General features: G+C 36.1%; 3 protein-coding genes across 4 annotated transcripts in view; 2 read left to right on the forward strand and 1 right to left on the reverse strand.

Moving 5' to 3' along the window:
* On the reverse strand, positions 1–22,884 carry LOC135140907 (breast carcinoma-amplified sequence 3 homolog). 2 transcript variants are annotated; one of them, XM_064071649.1, is made up of 11 exons: positions 22,742–22,884; positions 22,606–22,666; positions 18,287–18,599; positions 18,015–18,230; positions 13,081–13,338; positions 12,844–13,038; positions 6,549–7,630; positions 4,215–4,444; positions 2,224–2,682; positions 1,465–2,157; positions 1–639 (listed from the first exon to the last, which is right to left on the reverse strand). In XM_064071649.1, the coding sequence occupies exons 3-11, from the start codon at positions 18,578–18,580 to the stop codon at positions 491–493; spliced, it is 3,576 nt and encodes a 1,191-aa protein (XP_063927719.1). In that variant the 5' UTR covers positions 18,581–18,599; positions 22,606–22,666; positions 22,742–22,884; the 3' UTR covers positions 1–490. The 2 variants fall into 2 exon arrangements, with proteins under 2 accessions (XP_063927719.1, XP_063927720.1); XM_064071650.1 differs by having other exon boundaries at positions 12,844–13,032; positions 22,742–22,883.
* The window catches only part of LOC135140910 (iduronate 2-sulfatase), a 16,101-nt gene continuing 11,408 nt past the window's right edge, over positions 22,879–27,571 (forward strand). Inside the window, exon 1 of the mRNA XM_064071653.1 lies at positions 22,879–23,191. Coding sequence (XP_063927723.1) covers positions 22,994–23,191 — 198 coding nt within the window. The 5' untranslated portion in view covers positions 22,879–22,993. The remainder of the gene's footprint in view (positions 23,192–27,571) is intronic.
* Positions 23,287–27,571, forward strand: part of LOC135140912 (uncharacterized) — a 5,763-nt gene continuing 1,478 nt past the window's right edge. The window contains exons 1-5 of the mRNA XM_064071656.1: positions 23,287–23,922; positions 23,980–24,073; positions 24,120–24,196; positions 26,458–26,533; positions 26,596–26,741. Coding sequence (XP_063927726.1) covers positions 23,909–23,922; positions 23,980–24,073; positions 24,120–24,196; positions 26,458–26,533; positions 26,596–26,741 — 407 coding nt within the window. The 5' untranslated portion in view covers positions 23,287–23,908. The remainder of the gene's footprint in view (positions 23,923–23,979; positions 24,074–24,119; positions 24,197–26,457; positions 26,534–26,595; positions 26,742–27,571) is intronic.

Raw genomic sequence — 27,571 nt, forward strand, 5'->3', positions numbered from 1 at the left:
TTCGATATCAGCATCAATTTATTTACAATGTATTGTTAGGGAGTATAAATATAAGAACAAATCGTACAAAATAAGTTTGAAAAACTAACTTTTCGTAATAATTGTATATAAAAATATTTAGCAAAGTGTCTGGCGACAAAACAATCTCCTAAACATCCAACATTATTTCTTATTTGATTACCACGTTATGACATCACATTTCGTCTAACTAACCTATCACTTTTTCCTTGAGTTATCTAAATTAAATCAACGACTAGCTAACATCTTCTTATTTTGAGTAATTTTTGATTCTTCTAACTACGGGCACCGAAATGGAAGATTCTTACAACGAACGAAAATGGCCGTTCCGAAATGCACAATTACCTATCCCTCCCTTATCACATCTTACATCAGTCCAAATGAAAAAATATTGCTGTATTCCTTCCTAACTAAAATTAACTAATCACTGGAACTGTGGCACTTGCTCCAATTCACAATTAACTAAAAAAGTTCACATGCTGCTGCTGGAATCACCTGGAAAATGTAAAAGATTATCACTGTACGACGGCGTCGGCGATGCTCGACTCGCTGAACTGAAGCTGCTCGCCGAACTTATATCTTCCACGTCTTTGCTGTTCAACTCCGCCGACTGTTCGCCCCCTGCAAGCACTCAAAAATTTTAACTACGAAAAAACTAAACCAAACAAACAAAACAATCAAAAGCCACGTAGGATGAGATCTTTTTTATTTGCTAGTTTTTCTTTAGTGTAATGAAATACAGTTTCACAATGACTCACTTAAATCAACTTTAAAATTAGAATATGTACAATTTTACAGAATTTTGTCGAATTGAGGTGAACACATTTAATACTTATACGTTTTATATACCTATAATAAATTGCAAATCCTAACCCAGCACTAAAATTATAGTTACGAGAGCATTTAGAGACTCGTCGGATCCACTCGATTAACCGCAGTCCGCGCTTAAACCAAGAAATATTGTCGAAATCTGCCGCCAAACTGCCACCCCAACGAAAATTATTGCGTTTTATTTTGCTTTTTTGATAGCTGCCACGAGATGGCGCGCCGAACGTCCGCCATTTTGGTCACTGCGTCAAGTAGATTTCAAAGGAACAAATTTTTATTATAAACTATTACGAACAATAATAATGGGCTATTTATTATAAAGCAAAAACATGACGTCATAACTGAAACATTAAGTAAGAAGTGAGAGGAATGTATGTACCGAAATTAAGTTGATGTCACTTCCCGCCAAACTGCGCAACCAACTTGACGCAGCGACTTATCCCGCTCCCCTCCCAATGAGCATTCACAATGCATCTCAAATCGGAATAACGCCAAGTGTAAAACCAAAAGCAAAACCAAAAGCTGTTGTGATTCATTCCAAATGTGCCGGTGACGTCATTCCGACGCCCCCTTAACCTCTAAGTCGTCAGTTCATCCACCACACCCCACTTTATTTACGTTTTTTCTTCGATTTCCTCCTCGAGCTCTTCGAAGTCTGTACATTCTGCGTACTCGTTACGTTCTCCTCATCCTCTATAACCGCCGGTACTTTACTCGAGTCGTCGCTTTCCGTCGTCTCCGCCGGCGAACTCCCGTTCTCGTCCGACGACTTATCCAGCTTCATCAGGTTAAAATCGTCGGCTAGCTCGTTCTTCGCGTTCGCCGTCTCCACGTCGATATCGATCAAGTTCTCTTTCTTCGGCAACCGGAGCGTGAAAGTCTCCACGCACTCGATCTCGGGAAGATCTATATCTATGATCTTCTCTTTCGGTTTGGAAGCCGCCACGATATTCCAGGAGCGCTTCGGGGGGTTCAACGAAGCCTCCTCGACCAGACTCGCGTTCTCCTTCTCCTTCGTGATCTTCACTCCGAGTTTCGTCTTGGGCTTGCGGGTTTTCCGCGTGAGCTGCTTGTCGTCCTCGGACGAACACATAATCTCGCCTTCGGGTATTTTCGACTCGCTCTTGTTTAAGGCGTTCGTCGCTTTTTCGTTGCTGGCACAGTCTTCGGCGTCCTCGAACCTGAGAATGCTTTCGTAGAGAGGCGAATCGGAGCTCTTTTTCGGCGGCTCCTCGATTTTGAAATCGAGAGGGGGCAAGTCACAGGTGAAACTGTCGAGGACGTCGAGGGAGGTCTTTTCTGATAAGCAATCTGAAAAATTATACGATGATAATACTAATAATAATAATAATAATAATAGTAATAGGTGTCGCTCACCTTGTTCTTTGTCTTCCTTCTTCTTCTCCTTGCTCTTGGCTTTGGGCGCCCCCACCCCGTCCCCGTGCGTCCTCCCCCCAGCCGCTTTGTTGTCCTTCGCCCTGACCTTCGGCGAGCCCTCCCTCGACCTGTTGATATGTTTATTGGCGAGCCTGTTGTTCTTCTCCTTCTCCTTGCGGTTGATGATTTTGACCGCGACTTCGGTGTTGGCCTCCAGGCTCTTGGTGAGGATGTGCTCCGGCGGGCAGGGCTTGGGGCGGTTCTCCGCGTAGAACACCGCCTTCGGCGCCACCACCGGCCTGAAGAGCGCCTCGTCGCAATTCTCGTGAATCACCACGTCCTCGACGACCTCCTCGGCGTCGTCGTCGTCGGACTGGACGGTCACCACCGTCCCTAACGGGTTCACAACTTTGGCAACTGTCGCGGTCGGTTTCATCGACACGATCACGCACCGCCCACCTGAACAGAAAAAGCCAATGGCAGGTTATACTGAGGCGTGTTCACTCAGCTGTACAAGAACAGAATGCGATAGAGGAAATGAAAAAAATAAAGGTAAATAAAGCATGCACACATGCACCTCGACCGAAGTAAGAGATGGAATGAGTATGCGTAGGGTTAAGGGTGCGTTTGTTATTTTAATTTTGGACGCATTTTTGAAAGTGGTCAGTTTGCCTGCCGTTGGCTAGTTCTGGTGTGAGGACGCGGAGGAGCAAAGCTGGACGGAGGCTCGTCGGCTTTTTTTTTTGTATTTAGTGCTATGTAATTGAATGAGGTGGAGATTAGACCAATCACCAAATGCGGAAGCTGTTTATAGACGATGGGGCGGTTAGTCCATCGTGGAAGGAATGGCTTGTAATTTGTGTCGTCGTTTCGAGGAAAAGTCAACCACTTTAAAACGGTTTTTATTGGAGAGACCACAACACGGTCTCCCTTGGCTATCGCTCAGGGGATGAAAAATGTCATTGTTCAAGTGTGCTGTGGTCTCGAAAGTTTAATGTCAACCACGGTGGTAGAAGTAAGGTGTGGAAACCTCATTCATAACTTTCCTCAAAATCATTGGTAGAAAACACAAATCGCGTGGTTTGGATTATATGTCATTATCTGTCCACACCGCAGCGACGTCTAGAGAGATCAGTTGAAATTAAGTAATAGAAAACTGTATTAAATCTTTGACATTTATGCCAATGTCATTTATTACCCAATCACAAATGTCGAATCATCCACCAATCACACGATTCACACCAAAGACCAACCACAAACCGTAGTGCTGTGATTTATTTTCCCTCCAACGAATCTGTCACTTATTTCATTCATAAATACACTGACAAGTTGAAATGTTAATACATAGATGGACATACTGTGCTGCATACTATTTCGTAGTAAATAAGCCTACTGGGATGCGTGTTTTATTCAACAAATTGGAGCGGCTTGTTTCCACACCTTACTTCTACCACCGTGATGTCAACTGTCAGCTCTAAACGTTTCGCCACCAAGATTAACATCAACAGGGTGAAGTCGTGGGATGACTATGAAATACAATATGTACAGCAAACGTTGCTAGTCAAGCCCCCTTCAAAATCAAAATCTTCAAAATATTCGACGACCTTCCATATCTTGTTAATTATTACTAGAAATAGAAAAAAATCAAAGACCAAAGTTGTACGGTTTGTTTTTCGACTTTTTTCTTTTTCAAACAATTAACGAGATATCGAGGAACGCGCGCTTAGTGACTCACCCTGTATTTCTAGATGCTCTAAAACACCTCGAAATAATTTAAACAAAAAAAGATATAGACAGCTTCGTATACTGTAGACGTTAAATATTGCAAACGCAACTATTAGTAAACGATAAGAAAATGCGCAAGACTAACAGTGCAATAATATTACACTACAAATAATATTAATTTCTATTAAATTGTCCATACAAAAATAAATAAAACACAAATTATATACTAGCGATACCATTTTAGTGACCAAAAACACAAAACCTACCGGTGTCCCTGATGCCCGGCGACTCCAACATGGCATCGGCCAGATCTTCCTTGAGCCTAGTCTCCCCAGCACTGCCCACTTCTTCGCAAGCTTTGTGATATGTATCCAGGAATAGTTGTTCGCAGCTGCTCGCTGACCCCGACTCGATCAAGATGGCGTTGGCTTTGCTCACCGGCATATTCACCGGCTTGGAGCGTCGCACGTCCACGGCTCGCGTTTCCAAAACCGTCCTATAAACCACACATCAATTTATGGACGAAACGAAAACGCGGACCTACTCTTCCATACTCTAGACGTCTTACAACGTCAGGGGTGCGATTTTGTTTCTCGATCGAAGTGATCAATTATCACTTGCGATAAATGTCATTGCGTAGCTTTTAAATGCAAAAGTGCATGTATTCTTTACATATAAGCTTATAAAATGCTCAAAAGTTTACAATTACCTTAATTTTAAGAGCTTATAACTCAGAATTACGATTTTGAACTTCTATTTTGTCATAACTTTCGAGGTTATGTCTCCAAAATTTATCACTTCACTCAGAGCTATCGAGAAAATATCACTCCATGAAGACTTGATTTCGTGACAGAATCGAGAAATGTGACAGAAATATCTCACCAACTCAGCCTCTCAACCAATCAGCAAACGAGATTTTATCGCTATCAGAACAAAAAACTTAAAACATGTTTAAAATGGTAAATTCTTCTAGACAAATATGGATCTTGTAATTAAGCCCCGCCCCTCAATCTAACAATGAATGAAAAATTCATCACAATTGAGAATTGAGATCGGGGCGGGTATGGGCGGGGCCTAATCTTTAGCTTTGTTTTTCTTAATATACATAGTTTTCTTTGAACAACCCGATACTCAAATACATGTTTTTAATTTCTCGTAGAGAAATAAGGATTTTGCAGTTAAGCTCCGCCCGATTAGTTCACTACGAATAAAAACAAATAATCACAATTGAGATAGGGTGGGTGGGCGGGGCTTATAGTTTGCCTGTTTTCTCTTAATGTACATAGCCATCTTTACACAAGAAACTAAAAACATGGTTAAAATGGTACAATTTTGCAAGGAAATGTAAATTTTGCAATTATGGGTCGGAGCCTAATTGCAAAATCCATATTTCCTTATACAAATTTTCCATTTTAAACATATTTTAAATTTCGTGTTGTGAAAAGAAGTCTACGCATATTAAAACAAAGAGGCAAAATGTAAGCCCGCCCACCCGCCCTGTCTCCATTCTGATGATTTTTTTTATTCGCCGTGAATATTTTTTACAAAAAATTAAAAACATGTTTTTGAGTATTGTGTTGTTCAAAGAATACTATGTACATTAAGAACAAAAAGGCAAAATATAAATTCTCTTAATATACATTGTACTCTTTGAACAACACTACTCAAAAATATGTCTTACATGGCAATTTCTTATAGAGAAATAATATGAATTTTGCAATTAAATTCCGCTCCATTGGCTCTCGACGATTAAAAAAACATCACAATTGAGATAGGGCGGGTGGGCGGAGCTTATATTTTGCCTTTTTTCTTAATACACGTAGCCGTTTTTCCAGAACACGAAACTTAAAACATGTTTAAATTAGTAAATCCTTATAGACAAATATGGATGTTGTAATTAACGCCGCCCCTCCATCTGACAACGAATGAAAAATTAATCACAATTGAGAATTGAGCTCGAGCCAGGTATGGGTGGGGCCTAATCTTTGACTTTATTTTTCTTAATATACATAGTTTTCTGTGAACAACCCGATACTCAAAAACATGTTTTTAATTTTTCGTAGAGAAATAAGGATTTTGCAGTTAAGTTCCGCCTTCTTGGATTACGACGAATAAAAAAAAAATCATCACAATTGAGATAGGGTGGGTGGGCGGGGCTTATATTTTGCCATTTTTTTCTTAATATAGATAGCCAACTTTACACAACAAGAAACTTAGAACATGGTTAAGATGGCACAAGGAAATATAGATTTTAAAATTATGGAGCGGAGCCTAATCGTAAAATCGATATTTCCTCATTCAAATTTTCCATTTTAAACATATTTTAAATTTTATGTTGCTAAAAGAAATCTACACATATTAAAACTAAAAGACAAAATTTAAGCCCGCCCACCCGCCCTAACTTAAAATTTATCACTTCACTCAGAGCTATCGAGAAAATATCACTCCATGAAGACTTGATTTCGTGACAGAATCGAGAAATGTGACAAAAATGTAGCATCTCAACCAATCAGCAAACGAGATTTTATCGCTGTCGAGTTTTTTTCGATCGAGAAACAAAATCGCACCCCTGAAAACATATACGAAAAGCCATAACTCACCCGTTCGTGATCGTGTACGTCTTGAACGTGAACTGGGGTCCCATCCAGAGCCTCCTGTGGGGTCCTAAATGCGTGACGATCTCCACCTGCGACAGCCAGTGGTCGTCGTTGTGGTCCGGCTTCGTCTTCTTATACAGAGGCACGCTTTGAGCGATCAGGTTAAGATTCTCCTCGGACATCGGCAGCGGCACGTCGACCGCGTTCACCCTCCGATGCAGCGACCACTGCGCCTTGGCGCACACCTTCAGCTCGATCTGCGTGTCGTTGCACACCCGCTCCTTCGGCACCGAGGCCGTCGGGTGCGGCTCCAGGTCGTACTGGATCAGCGTGCCGTAGCACGACATCACGAACAACGACTCCACCGGCTTGACGTGGGGCTTGTGCGCCGCCTCGCGCGGCCCCTTGGCGTCCATCCAGGCGCGCGGCGGCGCGAAGCTCGCCACCACCCGCAGCGCGATGTTCTCCTCCGACGACGACGACAGCCGCTGGCGGCCCGCCGGCCGGCCCGCCGCCGCCGCCGCCCCCTGCACGTACACCGGCTGCCGGATCTGGGCGAGCGGGTGCACGACGGCGGGCTGCGGGTACGGCGGGAACCGCGGGTTGCGGTAGGGGAACAAGCTGACGGGCGCCTCGGCGAGCGACACGGGGCTGCTGGAGCGGCCCTCGGAGGTGAGGCCGGCGGAGCGCTGGTAGCGCGACATCTTGTTGACGACGTGGGCGGTGGCGTGGGTGCGCACGCTGATGTTGCCCCCGTACGGCGTGACGGGGAAGACGTGCGTCGTGCCGCGCAAGCTGGACACGGTGATCCAGCGGGAGTCGGGCGAGAAGCACATGTCCTGGACCTTGGCGGAGGTGTCGCCGCGGTGCAGGATGTAGAGGTGGTGCACGGCGGCGAGCGCGGGCCCGCCGGGGTGGGGCTGTATCCGGAACACGTGGAAATCGTGGCCGCGCTTGTCGCTGGTGAGGAGGAGCATGCCGCTGGGGTCGAACGACAAGCAGACGATGGCCTCGGTGTGGGCCACGAAGTGGGCTATCACAGCGTCTTGCGGAATTATGTTTTCTTTAGGGTTTATGTTCTTGTTCTGGAAAATGGAAGATTGATGGGGGTCATTTGTATCCGTCCACTCAATAAAAAGTTGGGTTGGCACCATTGTCACCTAGCAATTTTTGTTTTATACTATTGGCAGTTATCTGCCTCACCTGACATTTTAATTGGCTTGACGGGCGCACTTACGAGTCGCCGATTTTTCAATTTTATCTAATGCGATTGCTACGTTAATTGAAAACGGTAGTCGTTATATGTAATGACGAGTTAAGATTCGTTTGTCTATCTGCTACCATGGTACAATCGCACGCAAATGTTTTGAGTCTATGGGCGGATCGTTTTTGCCTGCCCTCACCGAAGAAGGCGGTCCAAATCCTTCAAGGGCAGAATTTGTAGGTAGGCTCAAACTACAACGAAATTTACATTTGGTAAGAAATATTTATGGCTCACACCAGTTCTCTCAAATTTGTCGGAGAAGATTTAGCAGGTAGTTGTTCCCATAAAATCATGGTCACTTTCGATCGTGAGTAACGATGGTCCGGACAGGAATTATTTTGCTTTCTAACATCTTTCGACCAATTGATCCGTATACAAAATGTCATCACTTTTTCAAATAAAATACTCTTAAATGTTCATAATAAATAAATAAAAAAAAAACGATATTGTCGTTGAGTGACATGTAACTGGCATAATAATAAAAACGTGCCACTTTTGTTAACTGATATTTTTTTCATACATGTCGCAAAATTATTAAATTTGTCTAATCATCCCCACCAATAATGTGATGACGTCACTTCAAATTTATGCATAGGAAATGGGTTTTAAATTGTATACAGGAACATAGTCCTACACATGTAGTTCATGACTCCGTGTTGAGTTTTTATCCGAAACGTCCAGATTTTTAGAAAAAAAATCAAAATTATAAAACAATATTTTGCAATTTAATTTTGAATTTGCAAAATCGAATACTTTGAAATCTTGCAGATGTTTTAAAGTCATGATAAACATGATACATTTTTAATTAAAACATATTTGCTTATCCCCTCTAAAAAATTTATGACGTCACCTCAAAATTTTGCAGAATAAATCCTATTTTAAATGTATAAAATATGATGAGTTTTTATACTTGTGATTTATCACTGCATTAATATTTTTTAGATTTGGTTATACAGAGTGCCTCAAAAAAGTTAATGACTGAGTCAATTTATTTTATTGAAGAAATCAAGAATAGCATAACTGAATACTTTGAAATATTGTAGATGTATTGAAGTTTTTGTAAGCATGGTAACTTTTTCGAAAATTTGATTAATCAAATATGCGCAAAATCAAAAATCGGAAAAACTGAAATTCACTAATGCAAAAAACAGAAAATCGAAAAATACAAATCGTAAAAATCGAAAATCTAAAAATGGCTAATCAAAAAATCGAAAATTCAATGAATCAAATACCTAGGTCGATCGAAAGGTGGAAATTCACAAACCTCAAAAATCGAAAAATCGAAAATTGAAAAACGGGAAAACCAAAAAATCGAAAAGTCAAAAATTTGTAATATTGAAAATTAAAAAAATCAAAAACAAAAATTAAAAAAATCGGAAATTAAAATAATCAAAATATATAAAGTAGAAAAAATTGCAAAGCCTAAAAACTGAAGCGAACAGAAAAATCGAAAAAGCAAAAAATTGGAAAAACAAAAATTCGAAAAATCTAAAATCGAAAAAGTGGAAAATCGAAAATCTGAATAAAGAAACTTGGAAATTCTGAAAATTGGAAAATCGAAAACCAAAAAATCGGGAAGTAAATAAATTGAAGTCTAACAGTTGAGAATAGAAAAACTGAAAAACCGAAAATTCTAAAAATCGACAATGGATAAATTGAAAATCGCAAAATTTAAATTGAAAAATTGAACATGGAAAAATCGATGAATTGAAAAATCGAAAATTCGACTACTCAAATTTTCTAAAAATCGAAAAATCATAAAACTGAAAAATCCAAAATTCTAATGATCGAAAGTCTGAAAACTGAAAATCGAAAATTCCGAAAAGCGGAAAATAGAATATCGAAAAATTTAAAAGAAAGAAAATTGAAGTCTAAAAACCGAAGAATGGAAAAATTGAAAAACAAAAATTCGAAAAATCAAAACCGAAAAATTCAAAGATTTAAAAAGAAAATCGAAAAATCAAAAATCTGAAAATTGAAACTCGAAAATTTGGAAAATCGAAAAGTAAAAAAATTGAAGTCTAAAAGCTGAAAAATGAAAAACTGTACATTCGAAAATTCGAAAATCAAATATCGAAAAATCGAAAAGCCGAAAAATCGAAAATTTGATAAATCAGATATGCGAAAAACAGAAAATCTGAAAATACAAAACTGGAAAATCAAAAATTTAAAAATGGAAAAACCGAAAATCGAAAATTCAATTAATCTAATACATAGGTCGATCGAAAAACTGGAAATTCACAAAACCGAAAAAACGAAAAATTAAAAAATCGGAAATCGAAAAATGAAAAAAAAATCGAAAATTCAAAAATCGAATAATCCGAAACTAAAATAATAGAAAAGTGGAAAAGTAAAAATTGCAAAGTCTCAAAACTGACGAACAGAAAAATCGAAAAATCAAAAAAAATCGAAAAATATCTAAAAATGGAAAAATCGAAAATCGGAAAATGGAAAAACCGAAAAATCGAAAATCGGAAACTCGAAAAATCGAAAATTCGATGAAACAAATACTCGAAAAAGCGAAAAGTAAAAAAATTGCAAGGCCTAAAAATTGAAAATTAAAAAAATCGGAAAAATGAAAATCGAAAAAACGACGATCGAAAAAAAATAAAAAAATCGAAAAGTGAAAAATCGGAAAGTAACAAAATTGAAATCTAAAAGCTGAAGAAGGGAAAATTCTAAAAAGCAACAATCGAAAAAAGCAAAATTAAAAATTGAAAATTTGAAAAATGGAAAATCGAAAACTCGAATATCGAGATTTTGAAAAATCGTAAAAATGATAATCGAAAAATCGAAATGCTCAAAAATCGAAAATTCGATTCATCAATATTCTAAAAATCGAAAAAACGGACACAAATCCACAAATCTGAAAAATCGAAAATCGAAATATGTACGAAAAATTAAAAAACCGAAAAATTGAAAAATCCCAAATCGAAAAATGGAAAAACCGAAAATTCAAAAATCGAACTATTGGAAAGTAAAATAATTGAAAAATGGAAAAATAAAACAAATTGCAGAACCATAAAAACTGAAACAAACAGAAAAATCGAAAAACCACAAAAGCGGAAAAACGAAAATCGAAAAATCGTAAAATCAGAAAATGGAAAATCGAATAATCGAAAGTTGAAAAATCGAAGGTCGAAAAATAAAACAACCGAAAAATCGAAAAATTTATTGAATAATGGAAAATCGAAAAATCGAGAATAGAAGAATTATAAAAAACTGGAAAATTGAAAAATGGGAAATCGAAGAATTAAAAACGTAAAATCGAGAATTCAAAAATCAAAAAAATCGGAAAGTAAAATATAATCGAAAAATGCCAAAAAATTGCAAAGTCTAAAAACTGACGAACAGAAAAATCCAAAAATCTAAAAATGGAAAGACGAAAAATCAAAAATTGAAAGAATGGCAAATCAAAAAATCGAAACATCGAAAAATCAAAAAAACGAAAAATTAAAAAATCGAAAAACGAAAAAACTGAAAACTCGAAAATTCAAAATACCGCAAATTTGAAAAGTCAGAAAATTGGAAAGTAATAAAATCGAAAAGTTGATAGAAAAATGGAAACTGAAAAATCTAATTCGATGAAATGGTTGGTCGAAAATACGAAAAATCGAAAATCGAAGTGACCTTTTTTTGAGACGGGCTGTATAAGTAAATCTAAAAAATATTACTGCAATGATAAATCACAGGTATAGACTCATCATATCAAATTTTGCGATGACGTCATGCATTTTTTGGCGAAGATAAGCAAATACATTTTGATCGTGGCTTTGTATATTTCAGTGGTCACAACGAGTTCACTAACTACGCTGAAGTATGCGAAGATTAAATTTGTCATCGAAAAGATGTCGGTCGAAGAACGTTCGGTCCGGTGTTACACCTCGACTCAAGAGAGACCGCAGTAAAGGATAACAAATGAAACGGATAAAATAAAGCGTCAAACATGATTGATCAACTTTAAACCAAAATTATGAAGTTTATAAACTGAACATTTTTTTTGTTTTTTGAAATGTAGTACTCTTCAAAAAATGTCCGTGACTTATTTTAATGTGAATTTTATAACTATGGTCGGCACAATTAGACCTAATATTAGTGTGATTTTGAGCATATTCTCGATTTTATTAGAGCAGAACAGGTTTTTTTTCTAATTTTATAAGTTACGGAAACTAATAGCACATCACAGATATTGCAAAAAAAAATGGGCTCAGGTTACAACTAATTGTCAAGATTTCAAAGTATTCAGTTTTGCAATTCTTGATTTCTTCAATAAAATAAATTGACTCAGTCATTATTTTTTTTGAGTCACCCTGTATGTATAAACAAATCCAAAAAATATAAATGGAATGGTAAATCACAAGTATAGACTCATCATATTCTGAACATTTTAGATAGGTTATTTATAAAATTAAAACTGTACAACACATGGTTTTCTCTTCCAGTGGATGAATTTTCGTCTGCTTTGCGCACCAGCCACGTCACGTCACGTCACATTGCCTTGAAACGATTTTTTGACAACTTCGAAAGCTGTCAAATGTCAATTTATAAGTGATGTGTGAGGTTATAACGGCGGTTGAGATACAGTTAAGTTGAGGTTCTATTCATGCTTTAATCCATGGATTAGCTTATCTTCAATGGTGATAAGTTGAAATCAAACGTTAATAACATTTGTTCAAAATTTGGTATTGTAACTGCAGAGTTTTTGATCCAATAGTACCCAACAAAAAACCTGTTCTACGCGATACCAAGCGAAGAGTTTTACATTTGTTTGTAAACCATGTTTATAACAACGAGAGATAAAAAGTTACAATTACAACCGAGTTATGTGTGTTAATCCAATTTTACGCACTCCGGCCCATATCGCGTGACATTATACGATCAAACATCGACATAATGGAATAGAAATAATCGTGTGCGAGCACCGCTTAAACTTTATGGATATTGTTAGTTTTGCACTAATTGTCGCGATAAAACCTTAATAAATCTTGTTTTTGTAGGCGCGGTCCATTATTACAACACTTTACCAATCCTCACCTCTATATCTAAAATTGTTACTATGCCCTTCTGAGGAACATCCGCCGCTCCTCCCGCCTGCGGACTACTCGTCGAGGACCCCGGCCTAAAATTGGGATTCCCAGTCAGACTCCCCGCCACCGATTCCGTAAACTCCCTAATCCCCCGACCCAACGACTTCGCCGCATGCAAAACCGTAGCAGTGTAACTCTGAAACTTCAACAATTACCATAGAAACCCCCATCACCCTATACATACTTGTACTCCTTCCCCCTCGTTCCCTCCTCCACTCCTATTCCCCGCAATCAGCTTCTTCTCCGCATACGCCAACCACCTAGCTCCTAACGCTATCGGATTCGGTTGAATACCAGGACTCAAATAGCAAGTCGTAATGCTTACGCGATTTTCTAACGTAAACGCGTCGAAAACGGCGATCTTCTCCGCAAACGACACTACCACCGAGTGCCTATTGGCCAAAACGTTCAAAATCGAAGTTTTGAACTGGATCTGCTTGACCTGAAACAACGAGAGTCACAGTTACTCCCACCGCGCCACAGTTACACCATTGTTTAAGTATATTATAGTTGGACAACCTATACGGACAATCACTTTCCCATGTAGAAAAGAATGAATATATATTTTACATCTCACTCGCTTCACTATGAAGTGGCGGTACCTTACGAAAGGGGGTAAAAATAGTCCGTAAGCACGTGATGTCGATAAGGTAGTAAACGGACGTATTAATCAGTACGTTGTACGGGGAGCAGTCACAAAATAAGTAAACGTACGTGTTGAAGACTCTACTGTAATATATGCGTCCCTTCGTCCACTTTAAAGGTATACGAAATTAAACGACCACTACTTTAATTAATAAGTAACAAGTCATCTAATTTGCCTCCAGAATAACATGGATTATCATCAAAGTATGAACACCAAATTAATTCAATATGAACATCTTCTTACGTATTTTTTTTATTAACAGTAGTCAAATCATTAAATACATATTATTTTTGAAACTAAAATGCATTTTATCCTAAGATTGTATCACAAAATATTCATCACCATTTAAATATATACGATTTAGACATCAAGAAATAAATTTAGAATTGCAAAAATTATACTAAAACAGCCTTAAATGTGTCTTGTATGGACGTGCTTATCAGTATGTAGGCATTTTAACGCACAGCAATAATCGTTCTTGATGAGTAATGACTGATGACTACTGTAACACAGTAAATCCTCGAAATCGAAAATTTAAAACACTGAAAAATTCAAATATGGGAAAATTGTAAAATCGAGAAATCGAAACATAAAAAAATCAAAAAAATAAAAATTGGAAAATCTAAAATTTAAAAATCGAGAAATTGAACAATCGGTTAATTCAAAAATCGAAACATCGAAAAATTGGAAAATCGAAAAATAAAAAAAAAATGGACAATCGAAAATTTAAAAATTCCTAAAATTGAAAAATTGAAATATAGAGAACCGAAAACTCAAAAAATCGAAAAAAATTAATAATTTCAAAAATTGAAAAGTTAAAATTGAGAAAACGAAAAACTGAAAAATCACAAAATTGAACGAAATATCAAAAAATTAGGAAATTAAAAAATTGAGAAACAAAAAAGTCAAAAAATCAGAGTCTAAAAATCGCAACCTTAAAAAATCGAAAAATTGAAAAATCAAAAACCTGAATGATCGAAAAATTGAAGAACTGAAGAACTGAAAAATCGAAACTTTAGGAAGTGGAAAAATGGGAATATAAAAAAATAGATTAATTGAGAAATCCAAAAACTAAAAATTCAGAAACGTCAAAATTTGAAAAATAAAAAAATATTGAAGAACTAAAAAATCGAAAAATCTAAAATTTAAAACACTGAAAAGTTAAAATATCCTAAAACTGAAAAATGGAGAAATCCAAACATCAAAAAATCAAAAATAAAAATAAAAATCTAAAATTTAATAATCGAAAAACTGAAAAATCAACGAATCGAGAAGTCGAGAATTTAAAAATTGGACAATTGAAAAATCGGATAAATCAAAAATCGAAACATCGAAAAATCGAGAAACCGAAAAGCAAAAAATCGAAAAATTAACAAATCAAAAAATCGAAACATTGTAAAATTCAAAAATTGAGACATCGAGAAATCGAAAAATCAAGAGACAAAAAAAATCGAGGAGTCGAAAAATCGAGAAGTCGAAAAATCAAAAAATTGAGAAACCGAAGTAGGCCAAAATCGAAAAATCGAAAATATGGAAAAAAATTGATAAAGCGAGACTGAATAATCAAAACATCGAAACATCCGAATCTCAATGAATTGAGATCTCAAAAAATTTAAACATTCGTAAATTTAAAAAATTAAAATATAGAACTGGAAACTCGAGAAACTGAAAAATCTAGAAATTTAAAAATTAAAATATGAAAAAGTTGAGAAATTAAAATAAAAAACAAAAAACTGAAAATCCAAAAATAAAAAATAGAAAAATCTAGAAGTCGAAAAATGAAAGAATCGAAGTATTGAAAAATATCAAAACTGAAAGAAATATCCAAAAATTGAGAAATCGACAAACCAATAAAGCGAAGTCGAAAAATCGAAGAATTGAAGAACTGAAAAATCGAAACTTTGAGAAGTGGAAAAATCAAAAATAGATTAATTGAGAAATCAGAAAACTGAAAATTTAACGCAAAAATTTGAAAAATTCAAAAATTTAAATACTGAAGAACTGAAAAGTCAAAAAATCGAGAAATCGAAAAAACTAAAATTTAAAACAATGAATAATTAAAATATCGCAAAATTGAAGAATCGAGAGATCCAATTCAATTTGAAAAATTGAAAAATCGAGGCATTGAAAAATTGGAAAATCCAGAAATTGAAAAGCTCAAAAGAAAAAAATTGAAAAACCGAGAAATCCAAAAATCGAAACATCGGAGGATCGAGAAATTGAGGAGTCGGAAGCCGAAAAGGAAAGTCAAAAATTGAAAACTTGAGAAATCGAACAATCAAAACAACGAAACATTTGAATTCGATAAATTGAGAAATTAAAAAATTGAATAATCGAAAAATTTTAAAAAAGAAAAACTGGAAATTCAAAAATTAAAATTCAAAAAATCGAAAAATGAAAAATTGAAAAATAGAAGAACTGAAAACTCGAGATATCGAAAAACCTAGAATTTTAAAAAATGAAATATTAAAACATCGAAAAGTTTAAAAATTGAGAAATCGAGGCATTAAACAGTCCCAGAATTGAAAAATCTAAAGTTTACAATAAATGAAAATCCAAAAAGGAAAAAAGCGAGAAATCAAAAAAAAATACATCAATTCAAAAATCGAAAAGTCGAAAAATTGAAATATTGAAAAATTTCATAACTGAAAGAAATATTCAAAAAATTGAGAAATTAAAAAATTGGAAAATTGAGAAATCGAAAATCTAAAAAAGCAAAATTGAAAAATCGTAATCTTATAAAAAATCGAAAAATTGAGGAATTGAAGATGTGAAAAATCAAAACTTTAGGAAATCCAGAAATGGACAAATAAAAAAAATACTTTAGAAATCGGCAAACTGAAAATTTAGAAACGTGAAAATTTGAAAAATTGAAAAATCGAAATATTTAAAAACCGTAAAATTGAAGAGGATAAAAATTGAGAAATCGTATCATTGAAACATCGTAAGATTGAGAAATCGAAAAATAAAAAAATCGAGAAATAGAAAATTTAAGGAATGGAGGAATCGGAAAAGCCCAAAATTGAAATATTGAAAAATTGAGACATTTAAATTTCTCATGCCTTAGAAAATTAAAAAGTAAAAAATACAATAACAAAAATTTTAAAATGCGGTTTACGAAAAATTAGTTGACCTGTGCAAAGAAGAAAATTTTGGAAACGCTGACAAATATGACATTTTAAAAAAAATAACACTTGAAGAAGTGCTTTCGGCATAATGTTTTTGATGCTCGCGTGAACAAAATACTCTATGTCAGTGTGCAGTGCGCAAAGAGTTAACTGTGCAGATCTAGCCGAAAATCCGAAAACCAAATCGCTGTGTGTAGGGCCAGCATAACGGAAGTAATAAATCATCCCATCGGTTGAAGAACGTTGGGTCGGTGCACTGATGTCGGTGTTGTGTCCCGAGAGGTGCCCAATACACCAAATAAAATGGAACAGACAAAATAAAGCTTCAAACATGATTATTTTTATACTAAAATTCTGAAGTTTATAAACTGCACATTTTATTTATTTATTTATTTATTTTATCTTGTTTTCGAACTATAATAAACATTTCAAACAATGTCTGTAACTTATTTTAATGTAAATTATATTCATGTGGTTAACAAAATCAGATGTAATATTAGTGTGATTTTGACCTTATTCTAGATTTTATTATAGCAGAACGGCGTATCCTTTTTAAATTTTAGAAGTTACGGAAACTAGTTCAAGAAACAATTAGTTATCTCGGATTTTTGGAACAAAATCTACCAAAATGTCCGATAACAGCAATTGTTTTTCATAGAAACAAACAGTCTTCAAAGCAGCCTTTAACAACTCGATATTACAAACATGCCTCTTAAGTTGTTTATGCGTTTTTTTCTCTCTTGTAATTATTTGTAATGTTAACGCCGAAAGTTTATGTCATTCTGTTATTTACTTTGAACATATATTTTCATTTTGTGTTAATATTTTTGTAACACCACGAATCTAAATTTTACTTAAAATCTTATTTTACTTTAATCTTGTAAAACTAAACAATTATACCAGTTTAAAAACCCTTGGAAAGTTTCTGTCAGTCTTCAGATATAGTCAAATAAAAATATGCGTCAAATTCATTTAAATTCAATTCTTTCTTATCACGTTACAACGCGTTGCTTCATATTTTTTATGTCAAGTATATTTTCATATTTTGTACATATATGTTTATACACATTACTGTTTACGGAACAATGTTAATTATGGATTTATGGATAACTCCTCGTATAAGAGCAGAGTGAAGGGTGTTTGTCTTTGCTAATGTTTGATGGCGCCATCTGATTTAGAGTAAAATAAACCTAATACGTTGGCTCACTGTAGTGAAAATGCGCGTTGACGAAAAATTTGTCCCACGCCCCCTGGATTCCTTGTCCTAAAGCTCACTATTTAGGCGAAGTAAAATTTGTATTAGGTTGTCCAACTATAATATACTTAAACAATGGTTACACTCACCGGATCCACCACCCCGCCTTTCAGCGAACGAAACGTCAAAGTACTGTAGTTGCTGGCGGAATCGCACAGGGCGATCAAGGGCCGGGACGCCGCGAACAAGTCCACGTTGTCTTCGCCGGTCTTGAAGGGCGTAGGGATGAGGCGCAGCACGCGTAGCGTGCTGTGGCGCCACGACAGGATCTCAGTGGCTTCACCCGTCGCAGGCACAGCCCAAATCTACAAACAAACAAAACACACTAAATCCATCCCACCGACTGCGCCAAAAACGCAACCTGTATGCCCGTGGTGTACCCCAAAACGAGGATCAGCGGCGGCGGGATGACGTTGTCGCCGTCGAACGCCGCCCCCCAGCTCTCGTCCTGGTCGAGCTGCTCGAAGTGCGCCCATTGGATCTTGTCGTCCAATTCCGTGGGCAGGTTGTACGCCGTGGGGACCACGTCGTTGATGAATCCGGCGACGCTGTCTAGGATCGTGGGGTCCGTGACTTGCTGAGGTGTGACTGTGGCGGCGCTCCCCCCGCCTCCTCTCGTCTGAGATCTTGATCGGCGAGGCGATTCAGCAGACATTGTTCCGTTTTCGTCGTGTCTGGAAACGAGGTGCAAAAAAGGGCGGTTAGTGGAAGGTCGATAATGGGGAGACGGGCGAAGTTTTTGTCGAATGTTTGATAACGTGTAGGGGCTTCGTTAAAGTTTGAGCGGTACGGTGTTTTGTGTTGAAGTTTGAATTGATTGAGAGCGAGAAAGCGGAGTACGGGAGGTCGAAGAAAAAAAAAAGGCAAAAAAAGTATTGACCAAATTGGTGTGGCGTGCACGACGGTAAATTCGTGTAACGCCAATTGGTTGCACGAATTTGACAAAAAAAAAACATAAAACTATGATTTTTTTAATTATTAAGTCACAAATAATTACCCACTTTCATGTAACCTACTATGTAGTTGGCTGTGTATCATCCTGTCGATTATTTTAAGGTTAAAACCGATATTTTTGACAAATCGTACGTAATGTTTACATGTAGAAGTGTCAATTTAAATTAACCTAAAATTGATTACTAACTCAAATTTCGTTTTAATACAGAATCAAGTCCAACTCATTTTTTTTTCAATCACACGTTTTAGAACGCAAATAATGTCCTGAGATCACACGTCAACTGCAGGTTGAATTTTTAATTGTCAACCCAGGTCACGTCAGGTCAGGCCAGGTCAGGTCAGAGTCGTGATACTTTTTGTTACCAAACTTATCACGCTGTCGAAATTAAAAAAATGTTGTTTCGTGTTAAAAAAAAATAAATAAACGTACTTCGTTTGAAAACAGTTAAACCCTGACGAACTAACCGTTTTATGTCGCATGCATTCATTTTTCCATTATGATACATCAATAATTCAAACATCTAAGTTCTATTATTTTAATGGAGGAACAACCAATTCATTTTTAGAGTGAATCATTAATCAAAAATATAACTGACACAATGATGGCAAAACACTTTACTCTCGACGAATGTAAATACATCTTTATAAAGGGTCTTTCACCTCAATTGATGTCCAAATTATTTTCAAAACTACTACCTGTAGTGAAAATAAATTTGGCAAACATTCTAACTTCGTCGTGGCCACTTCCAGTTTCGTCGGAAATGAAACCAACTGTTGTTTTCCCAACCTTTTTTAACTAGAATATCAGAATACGGTGCGATTGACACCTGAACAACGAATCTAGAGTTGCCATTAGTTAGAGAACACGCAACACGATATTATACATATTATGGCAGATTAACTCTTCAGCACGTTATGTACGGGGGTTTCGGGAGTCCGAAAAAAATAATAAAAAAATTCTTTATAATGTACATTACGAAAAAAACGTACATATAGCAAATGACATATTCTCTAAGAAAAGAGAGGGTGGGTGGGTGGGGCTAGTACCTGATAAGATAAGGCTGAGTTTGGCAGATGACATACCCTCTAAGAAAAGAGAGGGTGGGTGGGCGGGGCTAATATCTTCTAAGATAAAACTGATTTTGGCAGATGATATACTCTCTAAGAAAAGAGAGGGTGGGTGGGCGGGGCTAATATCTTCTAAGATAAAACTGATTTTGGCAGATGATATACTCTCTAAGAAAAGAGAGGGTGGGTGGGTGGGTGGGGCTAGTACCTGCTAAGGCTGATTTTGGCAGATGAAATACCCTCCAAGAAAAGAGAGGGTGGGTGGGCGGGGCTAGTATCTTCTCAAATAAAACTGTTGTTGGCAGATGACATACTTTCTAAGAAAAGAGAGGGTGGGTGGGCGGGGCTAATACCTGCTAAAAGAAGAGTAATTTGGCAGATGACTTATCCTCTAAGAAATTTAATTAAATTATTATAAGAAAAGACACCAGAGGCTCCAAAGCACTTTCAAATTCTCTCCAAACAGGAATACCTAGAACCTCAAAATTGTTTTAAATTTCAAAAAAAAGGGGTCCCAAAATTAACTCGAAAACAAGTCAGGTCAGAATTTTCCAAAAATAGGACACCAAAGTCCCCAAAAAATTATTTAAATAATTTACAAAAAAAAAATCTCCATGGGCTTCCAAAAGAAAACACCATGGGTATTCCAGAGTCTCCCGAATTAAAAAAAAATACCACTGCGGCACAAAATTTTTTTCAATTTCATCCAGCAACAAAACACCAAATTCCTTTGGATTTATCCGAAAATAAAATACTAGGGGTCGGTTTATAAAAAGCGAATTAAATATTTAATCCTCATTTACAAGTTTCTATAAACTGGATCCAGAGGAACTAAAATTAACTAAGAACATTTTAGACGTTTCGAAAACTTTAGACAATTTTTGAGAAGGGATTTTTTACTATTTTCCCCGGACTCACCAGTTGATTGTTGCCATTTTCCAGACACTCGGTATAATATACCTGCTTCTTTAAAAAAATTATAAAATTTGAGTTTACGGTTTTCAACGCAGAGGAAAGGACTGATTAAATAATTAACCACACTCAGTTTTTTTTTCCAAAAACAGCCATAAATTTGAACATGTATTCGGCAAAATTGTATATTGACGGTCACATTTTCATTAATGATCTACCACGCTTCCAATTTTTGCAATTTCAAAGTTAAATTTCTTCGAGTATCTTCGATTTTTTCCCAAAAATCTGGATACTACTTTACAAAATTTAAATAATATTTACTAATGTAAATTTCAGAGATCACGTCATCCTATTTCTGGTGGGGACTATTAGCCAAATTTTGGTTAGATTTTTACCATTTGCACTATATTTCTAATACACATATAAAGTATGACAACAATCAGTCCAGTATTATAATTCGGACAGAGGCCAGACAGACAAACAGACAGACGGAAATGTGAGACATAATTTCTCGTACTCTAGACCACTCATCCTCAGGAAGTAAAAATTTAACCACGTAAATCTAACTATATTTTCCACATTGATTGGTTAATTCGATTATAATATTAAAACAATGACATTTATGAATAAATAAGGACACAAGGAACTGACATAATACAAATCAGCCATTAACATTCTGGTACCGAAATTTTAATAAACAGAAACAGTCACCTTTGAAATTAAAAAATGTTGCAGATTTGCCACTTCTTAGACATTTTTCTAGTTTTAATTAATATGATTGACATACCGAGAGTGCAATAAAAACACGATCAAACCCGGCCGTAGATTTGACAGAATTTTCGCCTTGTCAAATTACCGTCAATTGGTAAGCATCAATCAAAGACAAACTTTCGAAATTCATGGCCGTCTTTGATTATGTTTTGAATTATAATTATACTAAACCGTGGACACTGTATACATTTTACGCATAATATACAAATTGCTTAAGAAGCGAAACAAACAAAAAAACGTAAACAAATAGGAATCCGCATGTGAATTACGACTTGGGTGGTTGCCTGAATCTCAGCTACTGAAATACAGTTTTTTTTTTGTTTGTTTTCAAACAATAAAGCCACCAACACTAAACAACAGCAAAAAATGGGCCAATAAACCACGAAACGAGAATGACGAAGAACCAAAAGATGGAAAATGTAAAAAGAGGCAGGAATGCCAAGGCCAACCAAACGATAAGAGCTCAAGTTTCAAATAAGCTGCCAATACACTACATAACACAGAACATCAAAATAATCGAACTGAAATAACTACCACACAATCCAACGGAATCCACAGTTCGAACCACTACCACGTCCCCTCAATAAAACCCGAAGAAGTATGATCGCAGCTAATTAAAAAACTTTCACTATGTTTACAAAAACATCGTGACATCACAACTAGACTAGAAATAGACCGTCCCGAAGTCACCACAATAAAATCGTACCGTTGGAAGTTATCGTTTTCGTTCACAATGGCTCCAAAGCAGCCCTCCCGCACCCCCAACCCCCGCGGGTACCCCACGCCCGCGACCATCTCGGGCAGCGAATTTCTTCGTCCTTGAGCCCACAGCACCTGGCCTGCACAAAGGGTGTGGGTACACGATGAAGGACAAAGGGTTAAGCCCATCCGCGCCCGCTGACAACCTCTCACCTCTCTTATTTATAGCCCGACGTATAAATAGCCCGCGTTTCCGCAAAAATCTCCACCACTTACCTTGTTTTCGATGCAAGTCAACATTTCAACTCCCGAACTGCGTCATTTCTCTGGTGGAGATCTAAACAATGAATGACGTCATTTTCGGGGCGAATCTCGCGGGTGGGGCTGTGGGGCTGTCCGGGGGCACACTCACCATGAAAGTCGCCGCAGAGCGTCTGGATAGTTTTCAAAACACTATCAATCAATATGCATCAGTACAAAGAACTTGGTGAGTGCGAGAACTGTCACTGTCACAACATAACAGAAATCAGCTGATTGGACATTGCATTGGCTGAGCGCAAGCGGTCGATTTAATTTTAGACTGGTGGGGTCATGGTACACCACAAACAGTTAGAGATAGCGTAAATATTTGTTTAAATTATTAATATTATTGGGTTTTGGTGCGATGGTGTGTGAGACGGTCTTTGGGTTGCTGGTGGCGGGGCTGCTGCAGCTGGGGGCGGCGAAGACGCCGGACGTGCTGATGGTGGTGGTGGACGACCTGAGACCAGCGCTGGGGGTGTACGGGGACCCCAATGCCCATACTCCGAACATCGATAAACTGGCCAGCAAGAGTTTCGTCTTCACGAATGCATATGCACAAGTATGTTTTCTTCTATTTATTTATTTATGTAACTTATTTATTATTTATCGATGTGTATCTTGAAAATAATGTTCAGTAAATAGTCTGAACGAATATTAAAAGGGAGTGTGGGGTGTTTTCGTGGAAAAAACTAATAATAAATTCGTTTTTAGTACATAAATTTATCTGGTGTATTGTTGGTTGCTTATATCAGACGCTCTATTAAAAATTACACTGGACAAACATGACAATTGGCACCATTGATGCAAAAATGTCACTACGTCAATTTCAAATCGGCCACAGAATTTTTTTTCTGAGAAATATGTTTTTACAAATTTTCTCCATAAAACAGATCTTTTTCTGGGTTCGTTCACAATTACGTATACGATAAATCTATGGTATAACCCATGATACAAGTGGATAACTTTCCGGGAAGTGGATATCAGGGTCAACCACTATCAACCTAAGGCAGTGGCGTAGCTGTAACTCGGAATTGTTGGGGCTAAAATCATATCTATCATACCCAAGTGTTAATAAATATGCATATGAAACAAGCCAAAACTAAGTACCATATTATCGAAAAAAAGTGGTCTTACTCTCTATGCATGCATAGAAGACTTTCACGAACAGTGTCCCATAACCTCAAAAACGAACAGTGTACTATTTTTGGTACTATATTCGCAAAAATGCGGTATTTAGCAGTGACGCCACTGAATTTTAATAAAGTGGGGACGACCGATGAAACTAAAATAGTAAGTGATGACAGAAGTAGTAGAAACACAGATAAAAAAAATTATATTTTTTTTTAGTCAGATCTTATTAGCTACAATCAACATGATTTCAAATCGTTTAATTCAAGCTATCGCCAGAATTGTTGTCGTTTATGAAGCCGTCAACGAAATTGTAAGTTTTTTTTCCTTGGTCTCAGAATATTAAATCCTCTTTGCAGATTGTAGGAACATTTGCCACAATCGTGTCAGGGTTTAATATTTATGCACAAAGCATGGCACAAGAAAATATCCACCCATTTTTACTTCCCGAGCGTAAGCAAAGGAAGTATTGTAATCGAGTCCGTCGGCCGACTCTCTACTTTTACGTTTTCTCGATCTTTCATGACCCCTAGAAGACGAAGAAATAGGTCTCCCATTTCCGTCTGTCTGTCCGTCTGTCCTTCTGTCCGTCTGTCCGTCTGTCCGTCTGTCCGTCTGTCCGTCTGTCCGTCTGTTGTCACGGATTTTTATTAGACAGATAATCTCCGAAAGTACTCGACCGATTGTTGTGAAATTTTGTACGTATATTAAGAATATCATGTAGATGGTAAAACGCTAACCAAAATTTGTCGAATCATCCCCACCACTAAAGCGATGACGTCACTTCAAAATTGTACATAGTAAATGGGTTTTCAATTGTATAAAATAACATAGTCCTACACATGTAGTTTACAACTCTGAATCGACTTTTCACCCGAAACGTCCAGATTTTTGGAAAAAAAATCAAAATTATAAAACAACATTTTGAAATTTAATTTTTAATCTGCTAACCAGAATGCTTTGAAATGTTGCAGATGTTTTAAGGCTATAAAGAGCATCATAAATCTTTAGTCAAAAAATATTTGCTTATCCCCTCCAAAAACTTGATGACGTCAGCTCAAAAGTTTGTGGAATAAATCATATATAAAATGTACAAAATATGATGAGTCTGTACTTGTGAACTATCACTCCATTCATATTTTTTGGATTTGCATATACAGGGTGACTCAAAAAATTAATGAATGCGTAAATATATTTTATTGATTTAATCAGGAACTACAAAACCGAATGCTCTGAAATCTTGCAGATGTTTTAAGGTCATAAAGAGCATAATAAATGTTTAGTCAAAATATATTTGCTTATCCCCTCCAAAAACTTTATGACGTCAGCTCGAAAGTTTGCCGAATAAATCATATCTAAAATGTACAAAATATGATGAGCCTGTACTTGTCATTTATCACTCCATTCATATTTTTTGGATTTGCATATACAGAGTGACTCAAAAAAATTAATGAATGCGTAAATTTATTTTATTGATTTAATCAGGAACTACAAAACCGAATGCTTTGAAATCTTGCAGATGTTTTAAGGTTATAAAGAGCATAATAAATTTTTAGTCAAAATATATTTGGTTATCTTCTACAAAAAACTGATGACGTCAGCTCAAAAGTTTTCCGAATAAATCGCATCTAAAATGTACAAAATATGATGAGTCTGTACTTGTGATTTATCATTCCATTCATATTTTTGGATTTGCATATGCAGGGTGACTGAAAAAAATTAATGAAGGCGTGAATTTATTTTATCGATTTAATCAGGAATTACAAAACCGAATGCTTTGAAATCTTGGGAATATTTTAAAGTTATTATAAGCATGGTAAACTTTTGTTCAAAATGTATTTGTTCATCCCTCCTAAAAAAATTGATGACGTCACCCTTAAATTTTGCTGAATAAATCCTATCTAAAATGCAAAAAATATGATGAGTTTGTACTTGTGATTTATCATTCCATTCATATTTTTTAGATTTTCTTAAGAGGTAGTTCAAAAAAATTAATGAAGTCAATTTATTTTATTGATTAAATTAAAGGCAACACTTATTATTAGTATTACACCCCAACCAACCCAATTTGGTAGACACAAAATTTGTTAAAGGAAAAACTCGGTTGAAACATAAGGGTAGCACGCTTATTTACATCGACTTTAACATTACAGACCTGCATTTGTTTTATGCGCTCACTTGGTTCCGCGAATGTGAAATAGACATGTTTATAATCAACCAATTGTGAATTTCACCGTCAAGAATTAAAATAAAACCCAATGTTTTATATAATAAGCGGAAGTCGAAGCAATAAAACCGACGGTCGTTTTGTTTACAGTTTCTGTGTTTGGCTCTCACGTATGCTGTTACGCCTGTCATCTTAAATTAACAATGTTTATACATACACGATTTTTAGTTGCCTCTGATACGTAGGTATACGTGAGTAAATTGTTTCGTTATTTTATTGATTATTACAAATCAATATTCAAACGACCCAATTCATTTTCCCGAAAATTTGAGAATATAATAATTTTATTCTTAGTATTACACTACATCTATCCCAACTGATATACGTGTCCTTGCAAAAATGTTGATGACGTCATCGCAATTTTTTTTTAAATTCCTACTACAAAAATGTAATGAGAAAAAAAACACAATAGGCATGCAGTCGTCAAGTTTCCGACAGCGAGGGAAGTACTGTCTAAACTCTTTAGACCAATTTTTTTGTTTTATGATAGTAGCTTCCATATTGTGCATTTTCAAAGGATCTCTTTTCCTACACAGTATAAAACAGGTTAGTTAAAATGGTGATTCAAGTTTTTGGTGTAGGTAATCTTTTAATCTTTAATTTTTCAGAGGAAGAAACAGGGAATTTTGATTTATTTTGTCCTAACTGCGGTGCTTTTATTAATCGCTAAAGGATTTATCTTTAGTGAAGGAATCTACGCGATACAACAATTGCAAGGATCCGATGATGAGCGGGCGTTAATTTATAAATTCCGGTATTTCCTTTTCTTTCCTTTAATTTTTCTCACTGCCTGGTTTTTCCAACTATGTGTGCTTGTGTTCTATCGAGAAGTGGCAAGCAGTCGTCCCGAAAATGAAACTTTTCCACACGAAATGGACTTTTTATGAGCAAATGCGTAGCCAACGGGACTACTACTCTGTATACTCTGTCACTGCCAATTAAACAATAAAATATTTACAAAATTTGACAATAATCCGTCCAGTAGTTTCGGAAATTTAATATGTCTCACTTAAATTTTTCTTTTTTCTTTTTATGTACTTTTTTTGTTTATTTAATATTGATTACTAAAGGAGTGTTTGACGCGGTTTCGTTAAAAAAACTTAACATAAATTCGTTTTGCAGATTTGGTGTACTGTTGGTTGCATATGTCACCAGGGCAATTATATAACAACGTGTAACAACTATTTAAGTTGCATTAAACCTTTATAAACGTCATACGGTTGGCATCACTGATTTAAAAATGATATTACGCGTTTTTTCTGTTCAAAACCCACAAATATTCGTCATAAAATAGAACATTTTCTTAATTGTTTTCATTATTTTTCCATTTCATTTGAAAATCTGAGCAACTTCATAATCAAATTCTTATTAGAACGAAGTATTTCTCCGTGTGCTTATTTCCGTAAAAAAACGTATCAAATAGCCTCTGAACCTAAGGCCCACAACACCAAAAACAGACAAAATATTAAAAATTCGTTGAAAAAAATATTCACTCAATTATGGTGTATTGTTGGTTGCATTTGTGATGCTAGGTATTAAAAAATGTTTAAATTGCGCTTGATTATAACAAAGGCCGTATCGTTG

This window comes from Zophobas morio, unplaced genomic scaffold, assembly GCF_036711695.1.
Source record: "Zophobas morio isolate AGI-343-1 ecotype UQ-CSIRO unplaced genomic scaffold, CSIRO_AGI_Zmor_V1 ptg000041l, whole genome shotgun sequence".
Classification (NCBI taxonomy): domain Eukaryota; kingdom Metazoa; phylum Arthropoda; class Insecta; order Coleoptera; family Tenebrionidae; genus Zophobas; species Zophobas morio.

Coding starts and splice junctions, on each gene's coding strand:
- LOC135140907 (XM_064071649.1), bottom strand. CDS start 18,580: ATGTCTGCTGAATCGCCTCGCCGATCAAGATCTCAGACGAGAGGAGGC. Junction 13,039..13,080: donor ACGAGGGGGAAGGAGTACAA/GTATGTATAGGG, acceptor TAATTGTTGAAG/TTTCAGAGTTACACTGCTAC. Junction 2,683..4,214: donor GCCGGGCATCAGGGACACCG/GTAGGTTTTGTG, acceptor TTTTCTGTTCAG/GTGGGCGGTGCGTGATCGTG.